The 14,939-nt window shown below is 38.1% G+C and overlaps 2 protein-coding genes across 5 annotated transcripts in view; both read right to left on the bottom strand.

The window, feature by feature from the left end:
• Positions 1-4,860, bottom strand: part of LOC149016964 (RNA-binding (RRM/RBD/RNP motifs) family protein) — a 45,546-nt gene extending 40,686 nt beyond the window's left edge. Inside the window, exons 1-7 of one of the 4 annotated variants that reach the window (XM_089151265.1) lie at positions 4,545-4,860; positions 4,139-4,278; positions 3,939-3,999; positions 2,425-2,461; positions 1,220-1,350; positions 784-969; positions 579-657 (exon numbers count right to left, since the gene is read on the bottom strand). In XM_089151265.1, coding sequence (XP_089007391.1) covers positions 579-657; positions 784-969; positions 1,220-1,350; positions 2,425-2,461; positions 3,939-3,999; positions 4,139-4,255 — 611 coding nt within the window. In that variant the 5' untranslated portion in view covers positions 4,256-4,278; positions 4,545-4,860. The remainder of the gene's footprint in view (positions 1-578; positions 658-783; positions 970-1,219; positions 1,351-2,424; positions 2,462-3,938; positions 4,000-4,138; positions 4,279-4,544) is intronic. The other 3 variants (XM_089151266.1, XM_089151267.1, XM_089151268.1) reach the window with 3 other exon arrangements.
• Positions 4,861-6,830: 1,970 nt separating this feature from the next.
• Positions 6,831-14,744, bottom strand: LOC149016963 (Methylthiotransferase). The gene is made up of 3 exons (XM_089151263.1): positions 14,343-14,744; positions 8,167-9,224; positions 6,831-7,553 (listed from the first exon to the last, which is right to left on the bottom strand). The coding sequence occupies exons 1-3, from the start codon at positions 14,642-14,644 to the stop codon at positions 7,045-7,047; spliced, it is 1,869 nt and encodes a 622-aa protein (XP_089007389.1). The 5' UTR covers positions 14,645-14,744; the 3' UTR covers positions 6,831-7,044.
• Positions 14,745-14,939: the final 195 nt, after the last annotated feature.

The following is a 14,939-nucleotide window of genomic DNA, read 5'->3' as shown; positions in this document are numbered from 1 at the left end:
GGTGTTCACATCCTATAAGACTGCTGATTCTCGGAGAAGAAGATCCTAGAGTGAGCTTGGTTCTAGGGCAAAATTCCAATCAACTAAACCTTAGATCCTGGTTCACATCACTCTGACTTCCTCTTTTCCCATATCTTCATCCCTTTTTGTTTGATCTCACTTTTCCTACTTGGTTTGCTTGACGCCTTAGATCCATGTAGCCAACCCCATTAAGTTGAATTAAGGCTAAGTGTTTCGTTGTTGTATTGGTCCAAACTTGCTACTAGAATAACAACCTTAATTTGGTTTTCTTTATGGATTCTATTATGAATCACTAATAATAACTAATAAAAAGGGGGAAATTACTTGGCAAATGATGATTCAAAATGACAAGTAGATATCACTTTATAGAAATAATTTTCTCATCTAATGTCATTTCCCTCTGTTTTTCTAGCAACAGTAGATTGAGTATCTAGGTACACAAGCCTGAGAAGCAATCCTTCAGCCAGGATGAAATATGTTGGCATCCTAAAATCTAGCATATTGCAATCAAATACTAGTATCACTAATCAGCTAATGTCAAAACAAATAGTCACTACCTCTGCTTATCCAAAGAATCCTCTTTCTCTCTAGGATCCATGGAAATTGACTTCACTTTCCTGGTTCCCTGAAACTTCCCTGAAACAATATGCATTCATAATAATCACTTTTCAGGAAGCAAAAAAGAAACATGACTCCAAAATAGCTGGCAACCAGAGGAAAAAGTGGAAGGCAAAATCAAACAGCATTTCACTTTATCAAAACCTATTTTCTGCAGCTTGGAAGCTCGTTCATGTTGGACCATAACACCAGACAAATTCTCTTTTTCCATGGTATCACCAACAGGAGAAACTTTCTCCTTTCCCTTGGTATCATCAGCAGGAAGAACTTCCTCTTTTGTCTTGGAGTCATCAGCAGGAAGAACTTCCTCTTTTGTCTTGGAATCATCAGCTGGAAAAACTTAGACAAATAACAGTTAAGATATTTTATCATAAAAAATACAAGCCAACAAAGATGAGGGACTAACAAAATAGCACACTCATTCTTTTGACAAGATCCAGATTTGCAGGCAACAGAGTCAAGTTAACACCTTATTTTCTCTCTTTTTTTTTTTGGGGTGGTGGGGGTTGAAATAAGTAGGTAACACAAATTAACAATAGCATTATAGAACACAATGTGGAACCACGGCACCATAAATAACCTTGATTCATCCTTGACCGGCGCTGCTCAAGAGGAAGACGATGCATGGCATGCTTAACTCCAATTTTCCTACCACCAATAAACACACCATTCTTCAGCTCAATAGCACGATCAGCGTCCTCTGTAACAGCACTGCATATTTATATTATGAATAATTGTCAGCAATTTCAGTGAGAGGCCCAAATACAAAACATGTAAACAATTACAAACAAGGAGAGGGAGGAAGGATAAGAATAAGCAAATGGACATGAGGACCAATTGTTGTACTAATGCAAGCCTTGGCCAGCAATGATGTGGCCCAGGCATCATGAGGATAACCATTGTGTAAATATACTAAGGAACTATCAAAGAAGAACGTTAAATGCACTTAAACAAAGAAAAGGAAAAGAAAGAAATGTCATGGTATAATAAAAGGCAAGCATAGTTGCCAAGTCATTTTTTTCTTTTCTTGTGTTTTTTCTTTTCTTTTCTTTTCTTCTTCTTCTTCTTTTTTTATTTTTTTTTTTTTTTTTTTTCTCTCTCTCTCTCTCTTGAGGGGGGGGGAGGGGGGTTTCAGACACAAGCAACCAAGGTACCTGGGTGAGCAGCATGCTGACAACTACGACTGGAAACAGTTAGCAGGATATTAAGAGGCGCATCCATGCCTAATAACAGGTAAAGATGTCTAGCCTAGAGACAAGATGGGTCAACTGCATCTGGTTTTGGCTTAAGTTCAACTGGAACCCCTGTTCGATTATTTTTTTCCAGCATAAACAGATCCATTGGATTCCTGAGCCTTTCATCATATAGATCTGATGAGTCTGTCATACTTTTCCAAGAATAGAGGTCACTGGCATCTCAACCTCATATGCTACAAACTTTGTATACTCAAGTATATGTTTTTATGCTTCAAACTTCATTTCCTCAAAGTTGTTCTGAGAAAGATTTCTTTTTTCCTCTGATGTCTAGTTCCCAGAACAGAAATTGGAGGCAGATTTGCCAACCTAATTCCACTACCAAGCTGCCAGATAAAACAAGATCAAGGAAATCACTCCCCCAGTGTTACAAAACAAAGCCTAAACCTAGGAATACTTGACAACCTATCTTCCACATACACTCCAGGCAAGAGTGTTTTTTACCCTTTAATTTTCTCTTCTTTTTTTTTTTTTTGTGGAGACAGAAAGCCTAACAGCACGCACAAGAGCAACAAATATTATCAAAACTTACAATTGAACAAATGCAAAGCCGCGGTGTACATTTGAGCCTGCAATATGGAACAAAAAAAATTAGCAAAACACTATTGCCTTATGTTATGTATATAATTTCAATTCATGAACAATATATTAGGAAAGAAGTACCATCCATGTTTATATATTTTCTCTTAGAAGACCAACATTTATCATCTAATTGCAATATTGTGTTGAGTAAAGCCAAGTCCTTGATACAACTCAACTAACTGATCGTCCAACAAACAGCATCGTCTTCTTCTTCTTTGTTTTCTTTTTTTTTTTTTTTGAATGAATAATTAAATAAATAAAACTGCAAGAACAAAATACAAAGAGGGAAAGGGGGGGAAGTAGCCTTCAAGAGGGAGGCAGGAGAGGGGAATCAAGACACCAGGAGACAACAATGAGCCTGTTCCATGGGGTATCATCATCCGGGGGGTGGGGAATAGACCCAAGCCTAGTAGAGACATCAAAGCAAATGGCTTTTCAAATTGAGTTTAGGGATCGAAATTTGGAAGTCCATCTCCTTAGGTTGCACTCCCACCACAAGTGGTGGATAGTGGCACTAAAGACCAGCTTCCTGACCCAATCACAAATAGAAGAGCCCAAAAAGTTTCTCAAAATCCAATGCCAATCTCGAGTAAAACCAAAAAAGCGTCTCGAACAGAATCAAATGGAGGCTAGGGCTTTTCCCCAAATGAGACGGGAGAAGGGGCAGGTGAAGAAGAGATGCTCAATGTCCTTTGAACCCTTCTAGCAAAGGATACAGTTAGGGTTCATTGGGATATAACGGCTAGTAAGAAAAGCCTGGATAGGGAGGCCAAGGTTGAGGGCTCTCCAGAGGATTAGGGAGTGGCACGGGATGTGGCCTTTAAACCAAACCAGGAGGTCAAGGGGACGGGGGGAGGGGAGCGAAGTAAGTTCCAAGCAGAGAAAATGGATAAGGTTTTGAGGGGGAGGGGGTCCAGACGGGAAGGTCACAGGGAATATCCAAGAGAGGGGGGAGGGAAGACCAAACCTGTGTGAAACAAGAGCGGAGGAGGGGGGACCAAGAACCACCGGTAAGGTCTTCTTTTTTCTTTCTCTTCCGTTCTTATGAATTCGCCAAACCAGTAGCTTTTACTCTGAACTAAGGACCAAGACCTAAAACCCATTGGTACCTAACATCTAACCATATAAAACCTAAGCCTAAAGCCTTGATCCTAAAAACTCAAACCCTGCAGCCTCAATTTTTTATCTTCCCATGCAATTAAATTGACACTACACCAGCACTAGAATAGGTACAGAAAATGAATTCAACCACGGACTTTCACATTGTATACCGTATTCTACCTTACTGAATTAAACCACAAAAGTGTCTCATTAGGATGTGAATCATTTTATAGTTTGTTTTGGTGCTCTTGTATTATCGTGAAAACAAAGCAAGCTATTGGACAATAACCAATTCAACGACTACAAGATAAATACAACTGAAGAAAATGCAAGTAAAGTACATGCTTGTTGCGCATTGCATACCCTTCTGTGTTACCATGAAGCAGCGCCTTATGGGACCAATCTCGCTAAATACTTCTTCCAACTAAGAGTCAGGAATGCATATCAACTTGGTGAGAAGGAAACAACAGAATGTGGAAAAGCATTTTATAGAATATTGTAATTAAAAAATCAAACAAAAACAAAAAAAGTGAACACAGACAGAGGAAGAAAAAGAATAATACCTGTGAGTTAGTGAAGGAGTAAGGCAAGTTACTAACGTAAACGGTGCAAGGAGAGTGGTCACCCTCCCCTCTGTGCTTGAACCCTTCTCCATCATTTATCTTGTTCTTTTTCCCCATAATCTGCAGAATGGGATGAAGTCCTACAGTTACAGAAATCAAATTGGCGTGGATACGAATAACAGTTAATTCATAACTAAGATAAACAGTGACAAAAAAACTTAAAAGGAAAAGTGGGGATCCAATTGTGGGTAAAGTCCTGCCGCTCTAACAGTACTTCCATTCTAAACGAATACGTGATATTTAGAGGTTATACAAACTTGGCAATTATATTTGAGCTTAACAAATAAGTTGCAGAAACGAAAATACGATATATGAATATGAAAGTCTGGGGACATAGGGTTGGCACCTTTGAATAGTTAGAATTTGGAAGAACTAGGTCCACTTGTAGTGTTTATCCCTTGGGTCCTTCCTTCCGTTAGAGAGAACCAACAAGAGATACAGGAACAGGAAGGTGAGAAAACCAGAAGAATCGAATAGAGAACTAGTACCTCAGGGAGAATTGAAGATAACCGCGAAGTTTATCCAATGCCCAAGGAAAAAGGGGAAGAAGCAAGAATTTGCAGAACCCAAAGTGCAGCCTAGCGGAGGTTGCAGCGGGAGCGGCCGCGGGTAAGGTAAGCCGTTTTAAGCATAGCCTCCTTGGCTATTACACCATGAGTGATTCAGCCACGGACCATAGGGTTGCTAATGCAATTAAGCCCGGTTTGATTTTATAAAGACGTTCCAACTTCCAATGTCGTGCCTAAACCGGAATAACTCGTTCAGCCCATTTTCTGATTCGGTCATAAATGCGGACCGAACAAGTCAAACCAGATGGAACTGAAGCCCATATCTTCTTTCGTTGAATCCATCTGAGGCAAAGTGGGTTTTCACAGTTTCTGATCAGTTAAAACGATTCCTTTCTTCTTTTTTTCTTTTCTTTTTTTTCCTTTTCTTTTCTTTTCTTCTTCTTTTTTTTTTTTTTTCTTATTAAGAGTTGAGAACATTGGGTTTACCATGCCAACTATGCCTTTGAATCCCTATCTCATTGCTTCTTAAGCGCGGTTTGGTAACAGGCCAAAGAACAATTTTTTGTATTCTACCGTTCTTATAATGACAAAGAAAAAAACGTTAGTTAAATGGATCGTTCTTTCGTTCTTAGAAAACGAACCAGTCTAATTTTATTGTCTGAAAAAAGCTTTACGTAAAATAACTTTGACTTGTTTCATTGTTCTAAAAAACAAAAAACACTTTAAAATTACTTCAAAGAGGGGAACATTCAACTCAAACTTTATTCACATGCAACTTCTAATTCTTTCCCGTCTTCATACTAATTTGTTGTTGTTTTAAAAAAAATATATGTCATCACCTCAAGTGTTTTCAACACATATTTTACCAAAATTGTCAAAATTGTGTTCAAACCACTATTTATTGATAAAGACACTAACAAACAATTACGTTAAAGAGTTTTATTTTCAAAAAATACTGTTACCAAATGCATCCTAAATCCCTTCAATCATCACTAAGGCATTAGTATGAACATTGACTAACGAGCTCCATAGCTTTTGCATTGTAGCTACCTGAAGCTCATTTTTCTTCATAAATTTGAAAATTGAAAATAAAAAAAATGACAATCATCAATCAATAATGAAATAGGTATTGGATAATTATTGAATATCTATTAAAGTTTAAGATTCCAATTTAAATGCCTATTATAGATTTATGCCAGATACAGGTGGGATAGTGGTTTTACTTATCCAGTTCGGTTTCGGATTCATAGAGTGGTATACCCAATCAAATCCAATCTGAAAACTAATAAAATGAACTACAAATCGAATCTATAATGGTTAATTGGGAAATTCTCCTAGATAACAATCCTATTTTTGTAATGAAATAAAGTTCCGTTTACTTATAGAGTCAATACAACCACTAAAATCTGCATTAGATTTTGAGCAAATTGAACTGGCACCCCAAATGAAGGCCTTAAGTCACTGACACCCCATTTTATGTTTAAAAAATACAAAAATCCTAAAATTATATTTTTATTTAATATATTTATCAAATTTATCATATAAAGTCGAATCCATAAAAAAATGTTTGGCTAGATTTTTTTCGGTGCCGGCTACCAACCTCATGCACCAACCCTCCTCCTTTACCAGGGCTTGGGACCGGCAAGAAAACACTGGCGGAGTAACCTTAGGAGAAGTGGTGAGAAATAATTTGTATAGCTTAGGCCTTGTATCTAGCATGGCCTCGAACATAACTAATTGGAGAGCAATAATCTATGTAGCCTACCCCATTTAGTTGGGACATGGCTTATTGTTGTTGTTGTTATATTTATCAAATTTATCAATTAAAATAGTTAAATCACTATTTATTTTAAAAAATATCCCTATAATAAACAGTGTCTGAAAGGTTTTCAGTGACAAATTGGTCAAATATTTCAAATAAAAATCAAATTTTAAGGCTTTGTATTTTTTAAACATAAAGTGGGATGTCAATGCTTTAAGACCTCCATTTTGAAGTGCTAGTGCAATTTGCTCTTAGAATTTTAAATACTGCTGTAGTTACTTCCATTGCTCTAACTCCCTCATTCCGAAATTTGTGCTCAAAACCCCTAAAAATTATCGAGTAGCCTGTGTTCTCCCATCCCTGCATCTGAAATGGATCTGAAGACGCTCAAAATAAATTTCTTTCATTTTCTTAGGGAAAAAGAAAAACCCACTAGAAAAAGATTTTAAGTGCCGCCTGCACACTGCACAGGCAACATCAACAACATTCATTTTGCCTTTCTACAAAACAAGTTCAAAATTTTTACAGCCAGCGCTAAACTTACCAAAGGTGCTCTCATTAATTTCAATAAGTTTCTAAGCCCTGTTTGCAAAAGCAACAGCTACATCATCCGTTTTGCTGTGAAATGAGCTCAAGGTTGTTACGGCCAATGCTTCCCCAAACAAAGATGCTCTTGTTGATTTCGATATTTTGACTTCTACATAGTCACCAACTTTAGGCATCAATTTATCATAATTCTTATCTGAATGCGGGACTGGAACATTAACAAATGAAACCCTATGTCCTCTGTCAGTCTTGCCAATAAGCTCTGTCTCAGGAGCTCTCTTGTTTGGTCCTTCAACCAACACAAGTTGAGTCGTTCCAATTTGTGAATCGTAACACTGACCTGTTGTCCCACGGAATGCTTCAATGAGCTCAGTAAGCCTTCTTTGTTTGATGTCACTAGGGACATCATCAACGTAGTTTCTATGGGCATGGGTTTTCTCCCTCATGCTATATGCAAACATATATGCCATGTCGTAACCAACTTCCTTTAGGAGGCTTAATGTATCAGCATGCTCCTCCTCTGTTTCTCCACAAAATCCTGCAACACAATCAGATATTTTAGACAACATGGTATTCCAACTCCCTGTAAATTGAAATAAAAATCATCTTATTTTTTAACCTACCTCCACACCTGTCTGCTTTGAGTGTCATAATCTGGTTAGAGAGAATTTCTCTCTCAATAATGGTGGAAGTTTTTGTGTTGGCCAAATAAATAGGAGAATATAAAAAGGGCAAACTGGTGCCAAAGGCATCCACACAAGTGGAGTCCAGGGGGTATTCCTACACAGCCTTACCCCAACAATTTTGTTGAAAGGCTGTTTCAATTTCTGACATCAGGCTACAACTGTGGTCCACCAACCAATGCACTAAGCCCCCCCCCCCCCCCCCCCAATATGTAAGTGATTAACTTTCTTCTTGTAAAAGGTTAAAAATAATTATTTTTGTGAAGAATAACTGATAGATTTGGTTGGATCCATGTCCTCACTGGTTACATAGAATGGTCTGCCTGAATCACGATAGTCCTGACGTCAATAAGCAACTCAGTTTTGTGGTAAATTCATCATAAAACCTCAAGGTCATCGATGTCTTAATCTACTGTGTATGAATAAAATTCAATAAATTCAGGAAAAGAGGATTCTATAATCTCTTACCACTGATGAAATCACTACTTATCCCAACATCGGGAATGATAGTCCTTATCTTTTGTACAAGATCCAAATATGCTTCCCGGGTGTATCCTCGACGCATTCTTTCAAGGACGGTTGTACTTCCTGTTTGTGCTGGTAAATGGATACTTTTGCAGATATTATGTCTATCTCGCATAAGATACAGCAATTCATCCGGAAAATCTTTAGGATGTGGGGATGTATATCTGAAACGCATCTCAGGAAATTCTGTAGAGAGTTGATCCAAGAGATCAGAAAAGCGCAGACCCATCGATTTCACCTTGCACGTGCTAGAAAATCCTTCACTATATTTCCAATTGGCTCCTGGACCATTGTCTTTGTCACTCCCAGAGGCATCATTGTAGCTATTCACGTTTTGACCTAGAAGTGTTACCTCTTTCACACCATCCATCCAAAGCTCACCAACTTCTCTCACAATTGATTCCACAGGACGTGATCTCTCTCGTCCTCTAGTGAATGGAACAATACAAAATGAACACATGTTGTTGCATCCCCTCATTACAGAGATAAATGCACTGATTGAATTCTTTGAAATTCTAACTGGACTGATATCAGCATAAGTTTCTTCAAGGGAAAGAAGAGTATTGATCCCCTTTTGACCAGAGTCAACCTCTTCCAGTAACCGTGGTAAGTCCCTGTATGCATCCGGCCCACAGACAACATCAACCATCTTATCTGCATCGAGTATCTTATCCTTTAACCGTTCAGCCATGCACCCCAAGACGACGACTTTTGGAGGATGCAAAGACTGTGATCTTCCAATGGAGACATTGCTCTTCCAGTGTCTTTTAAGGAACCAGAAATAGTTAAGTCTCTGCCAGACCTTTTGTTCTGCATTATCTCTAATAGCACAAGTGTTGATAAAAATTATCTCTGCACTCTCTGGAGCATCTACCACTTCACTATATCCAGCTTTCTTCATGACAGAAAGGACAATCTCCATGTCATTAACATTCATTTGGCATCCATAAGTTTCATGGTAAATACGACCTCTTGGAAGAACTTCCAAAGCTGATCCAGGGCTACAGAGATAAACAGGAGGAAAAAATAAGGGGAGGGACGCAGGTAAAAGTTTTAATTGGTACCAGCTATCATATAATATACAGGGATATTTGAAAATGCTTGCTTAAGGACTACATGCAAACAAAGTCTAAGCATCATTAACATATTCCATCAATTTAAAGAATAATCTACCTATAACAATCCAATAAATGCATAAGGACCAAAAATCTACAGAAAAAGAACTTGTTATTAGTTTTTAAAAAAGAAGTCCGATGCATATAAATGGTTTGAAAAAATTGCTCTAAATCATTGCTCAATTTTTCACTATGTTGATATCTATTACCCCCGACGTGTCATTCATTTAGTAATGACTCATTCAGCTCAATGCCACCTCAGCTAGACTTATGTTGCATCAGTAAGGCCATAAGTCTAGCTGCCAGAAAAGAATTGAGTGACTCCAAACCATCCCATGTCAACCTTGAATTCCTACAGGACCACTGACTTGTATCCAAATATGATGGAAGGTGTCAGTCCCATGTAGACAGACCTGGTAACGGGTTGAAGACAAAAACAAGACTGATGGGAAATCCCAGAACCACAATTGTAGGATGAAAGCCCATAAGTTCCATCATAGCCAAATTTTTCTCCAAAAAACAGCAGAAATTATTAAGCAATACCTAAAAGGTCTCTCTTGATTTCTTCCCAACTCCTCAAGAGCCACAACTGAAGTGCAACGCACCCACTTCTTGATAATAAGCAACTATCCAGCAGTTGAACTGGCAAATCTCTAAACCAGAAACCTAATGAGAATGTGGTTCACTTCAGCTCCAGTATCAACCCACAGAGAACTTCTCATTTTTTGTGCCCCAACAACGAAAAAAAATTAAACTAGAAATCATAACTTGAGGCCAATGGAAACTACATATATTAATAAAACAGGGACCACTGGCAAGAAATCTTCTGTCACTTGCCTTTTCAACATGAAACTCAAATGGCATCAAGATCACTCATTATTGACAGCTGTTCTTTTGAATCTTAAATCAGCTATGTGTACTCAGTGCCAAGCCCTTTACTTCGTTAGAGTCCAGTAGGGCACACCATGAGTCAATTCTCTTCACATTTCTGAGCACATGCCATCACATTTCCATTTCGAACTTCTTCTCTTCTTCTAGAACTGGCTTTTTTTGGATTGAACCAGCTATCCTTCTGAACACTTGATGTAACCCAGGGTCTGGGCCAGTCTTCAGGATCCTCTTTCAAAGAACCAGCACTAATCTAGGGTCTTAATTCTGTTTTTAGGTCAAACTGCAGGTTGACAGCAGCTGATGAAGTCCAATTATGCCCTGTGGCTAGCATTACAGGGGTCTAGGGTTGATGTAGGTATGATGGGGAAGGCAGTAGGTTTGGCTAAGCTGTTTAATGGCTGGAAAAAGAAGAAAATTATTCTGTTTAACGGAATTTTAAATCGCAAAATTATTCTTCCAGCTAAGGCTTGGGAATTTAGGGTTTTTGCAATTCTAGAGTTTCTCAGGTTTTTGGAATTTAGGGGATATGAGTTCCTTTGTGATATTTGTTGTGAAGGGATGATTTCCTAAAAGGAAAGGTTAAGTTAATGTTTTATGGTAAAATATGTTCTAAGGATTTCAAAGATACATAACCTGTCCCATGGAAGACATGGGATAAATTCCTTGAGATGAGAAACTAGTGTCTATAGGTGTCAAAAAAGGTTGAAACTTGGATAGAATATAGGTAACAATATGGAAATAAGATCCCCCACATTTGGTGGGGTTTGGATGGCTAAATTAAAAGATATTAAGGTTCTTGTTTTTAGGGTTTTGGAAAGTATGAAAATTCAAGAAAATAATTATGTTTTGAAATCAGACAGTCAAAATGGGGTCAAGCAGGGATCTAAGATCACTGGGGTTGGAGGAATGAGGCTCCTAAAGTTTGGGACAGATCTAACCTTGAAATTTAGGTCTCTAGAGAAGTCCAAAAATTCAAGAAAAATTCAAGAAAAAAAAAAAAAAGGTTGTGATGGATGGGGGAAGAAGAGGGAAGGGTAGGGATGGGGTTGAGGATGCAGTACTTACTCATAGGGGGAAGAGACGTTGAAAATCTTTAGCAAAATGAGAATTCTCAAACCAGCTGCAGGCTTCCCTCCTAGGGAACCAACTACCCCATTCATCTTCCTTCAATTCTCAGCTTTCTTCAATAATCATCAATTCTCCTTCGTTAAAAGGTGTGACAGGGTATTTATAGCCTTGTTTCATTGAAGGAATACAACTAGGACTCAATAAAGAAAGCCAACTTGAACTCAACTGAGGAAACTTACTTGGACTCAACTTTAGGGAATCCAATACGCATTGGGATTTCTTTTGCAAATCAACAACTTAAAAATGACCCTTAGAACAACTAGACAAGGAGGCTTCTAGAGAACTTCTGAACAAAAATAAGTTGCAAAATAGATAACCAGTTTCCAGAAGGAATCCGGCAAGATTGGATCCCATCTAGGACTCCTAGTCTGATCAGGATTCTTAACCATAGTCCAACTGAAAAACAAGAAGTAGATCTATGATCCTAAAATCATTTTGGAGCACTTTGGAGCCCAAAGGAGGTGGGTAAATGACCAAAACACCCCTAGGGTAATTCGGCCAGCTCTTGGAATCGCATGATTGTGGACTGAATTTGGGCCTAAAATATGAAGGGCCATATGGTTGCCAATCCTAGTTACATCAACTTTATAAGTGGATTTATCCGCTATCCAAGAGGTTCAGCATTCTAATTTTGTTTAGACTTCATTCAATTTGGCCTGAGAAGTCTATTTGATGTTCTAGAAATCAAAGGACGATACATTCACATCTAAAACAAGCTAATATTCTTCAGGAAATTGATAAGGAAATCACATTTCCCCCCCCCCCGAAAAGGAAATCAGATTTGCCCCCCCCCCCAAAAAAAAAAAAAAAAAAAGGAGAGAGAAAGAAAAAGAGAAAAGGTCAGTCATATGGGGTGGGTTGCTTGACGTAAGCTCAATCACAAAGGCAAAATCCAGTGTTTGAGAAAGATATTCAATCAATAAATAGGAGTGGGTGCTTGATATAGGGCATCAATAGGTACCTGCTCTAACACTAATCCTTTTTTGCCCATGTTTTGAGGAAGCAGATATAAAGTTAATAACAAAAAAGGAAATGGATGATCACCTAAACTCTCTTTTTTCTTCTTCTTTTTTTTTTTTTTTTGGGGGGGGGTGGCTAAAAAAGTGTTTTTGAGCCATAGAATGGTGTTTGGTAAACCTATTCCAATAGAGGCAAAAGAGAACGCAGAGTTGCAGGTTTCTATCTTGTTTCTAGTAAAAAAGAGGGTGGTTTGTCTCACTGGCACATAAATAGACCAGTATAACAAAATAGAAGATTCTGTTTTTCTGCTCCACTAGCACAGAAAAACATCAGAAGCAAGAAACAAAGGTGTTACCGAACACACACATAGACATCTAAACGGATTTTTGTTCTATTCTTCTATACTGCTAATTCTTCTCTTTCTTAGTTTTGCTAGCTCAAAAGCTTCATCTACAAGCATTGCCTACATCTATGGGGAAAAGGGAATAGTTCTTGATTTCCTTCTCTATCCAAATTGATAGATTCTTGGTTAGCCAATTATCTTGTTGTAAGCTTAGAAATAGAGCATGCATAGAACAAGAGACGTCATGGTCTGTCATTTAAGTGATTTGACACCACACCTTGACCAGCTTTCTCTTGTAGAGTGGTTAAAAGCATCTTTTCTGTGGAGCAAATTCCTTGTCAGTCGTTGTAGTTAGTGACAATTGAGCTTTGTATTGTGAGTATTATGGATCTGCCTCTTTGGTAAGTCCTTGTTGTTATGGCTACCATAAGACAATCCATGCAAAGTCACTCCCCAACGCCCGAGGATTGATCTTTAACTCCATCATGGAACTTGAAGCTAGCTTCAAAAAAGGCAGTGGAAAAGAAAATAGTTGTAACATACAAAGGCTTTTGTTCCAACTCAAAGCTCAACAGGAGAGGGGTATAGACACAAGAAAGTGCAAATACAGCCTCATAAGATGAAGCCTAGTAGTCGCATCTGACTGGTTCATAAAAATCATATGAAGCAGCTGAGGCACCTGAATGGCAGAATAGGACACCAAATCCTTCCAGGAAGGCAAAAAGACGATGGTCAGCATCATCCGATGAAGAGAAGATTTACAAGAAGGGGTTGTCATCCTACCAATACAAAGAGTAGCTTGGTAATGGGTAAACAGACCCCCATGTGTAGTATGACTGCTGTCATACCCCTGGATGATCAGTTTCCTAGAAATAATCCCAGATAATGAGTGTACCAATTTTCTAGCAAAAGCTAATTGATGTGCCTAGGTTACACTTTCTTACTGCCAAAAAAAAAGACAAAAGAAAGGATGCTGCTGATTTGGGTTGTACAGGACTATTGTAAATTATAGAATTTAGCACCTCCATGAAATTTATTTAATTTCATTCAATAGATTGAAAATTTCTCTGTATCAATTTTTCAAGCTAGGTAGCAGTTTTCACTCTTGCAAATTTTGTTACTTTCCCACCAAAATAAAGGTTTATTTCAGAAAATGTTATCTGAATTTTAGTTCTCATGATTTACATAATAATCCTTTACAGGCCTTATATGTCAGTTCAGCACACTGAACCTAAATCCTAACTAACAATTTTATGGGCAAATCCTGCAGCCCTTTCAACCCACCAAATTGCCATTTTGAGTGTGTGATAGAAATTATGTCATAAGAATTGGAGGCAACTAAAGGTAGAAACCTGGCACTGCATCCAACCTCATATGCACCTAGTGCGAAACTAATGAACATTGAAGCGGAGCTTTCTTAGTAACTTAAAAGTTAAAACAGAAACCTAAAGCCACAATGAGAGCTACAAATGATTTCAGACGATGAGAAATTCAAGTACAAACCCAAAAATCAATTCAAAACGAGAGCCAAAATCCATAAACGTATCTTGAGTGAAGGGTGTGACAAACAAAATAAATAAAAATAAAAAAAATAAAAAAAGAAGCTAAAAATAATATCTAATAAGCACTTGGCATTATAACCCTCGAATGTTAATGTGATAATCGACACTATTAGAGCTTACCCCGGTTGAACTTCCGAAGCCGTGAGCGCAGCTCGAGGCATAAATTCTCGAAGACTCGGAGCGTCAGGTTTCTTGTAGAGGGGAGATTGAGAATAGCAGAATGTCCTGGCATGATTTAGATAAACACTCCGCCTGAATGACCGTGGAATTGGAAGAGAATAAGATGAAGAGCGATGTGAATTTGCCGTGAGAGGGATAAGACTAAGCTTAAAACAACGGCAACTCTGAATTCTGACGCGAAACGCGTTGTGTGGTTGATTAAAAAGAGATGACAACGACGCTACAGAAGTAATTGCCGCCATGAGAGCTCTGAAACTATGAAAGGAAACGTTGCTCGTCGTCAATTCATCCGCCGGCTTCACAGCCTCACTTCTTTACTTTCGATCTGCTCAGGGTTATGAAGATAACCGGAATCGAATCGGTTCAGTATCGGACTCCTATATGAAACAAGTGGAATCGGGCCAATTCAACTCTGATCTGATTTTCAAATAAAAAAAACAACGGTAATAAAGTTTTATTTTCCTCTTTTTTTATGTAAAAAAATAAAATCTATAAAGTTTTAGGATTCATTTCGGAAAATTCTGCTCTAATGAAAAA

This window comes from Hakea prostrata, chromosome 4, assembly GCF_041222555.1.
Source record: "Hakea prostrata isolate BN-2017 chromosome 4, UWA_Hpros_2, whole genome shotgun sequence".
NCBI lineage: Eukaryota > Viridiplantae > Streptophyta > Magnoliopsida > Proteales > Proteaceae > Hakea > Hakea prostrata.
This window is presented reverse-complemented; position numbering and strand designations above follow the sequence as displayed.

What these genes read in the sequence shown, in the direction of transcription:
- LOC149016963 (XM_089151263.1), bottom strand. Translation starts at nt 14,644, where the DNA reads ATGGCGGCAATTACTTCTGTAGCGTCGTTGTCATCTCTTTTTAATCAA. An exon ending in GCTTCGGAAGTTCAACCGGG is followed by an intron (nt 9,225 to 14,342) that starts GTAAGCTCTAAT and finishes TTATCTCTGTAG; the next exon opens with CCCTGGATCAGCTTTGGAAG. An exon ending in AAGTAGTGATTTCATCAGTG is followed by an intron (nt 7,554 to 8,166) that starts GTAAGAGATTAT and finishes ATTGTGTTGCAG; the next exon opens with GATTTTGTGGAGAAACAGAG.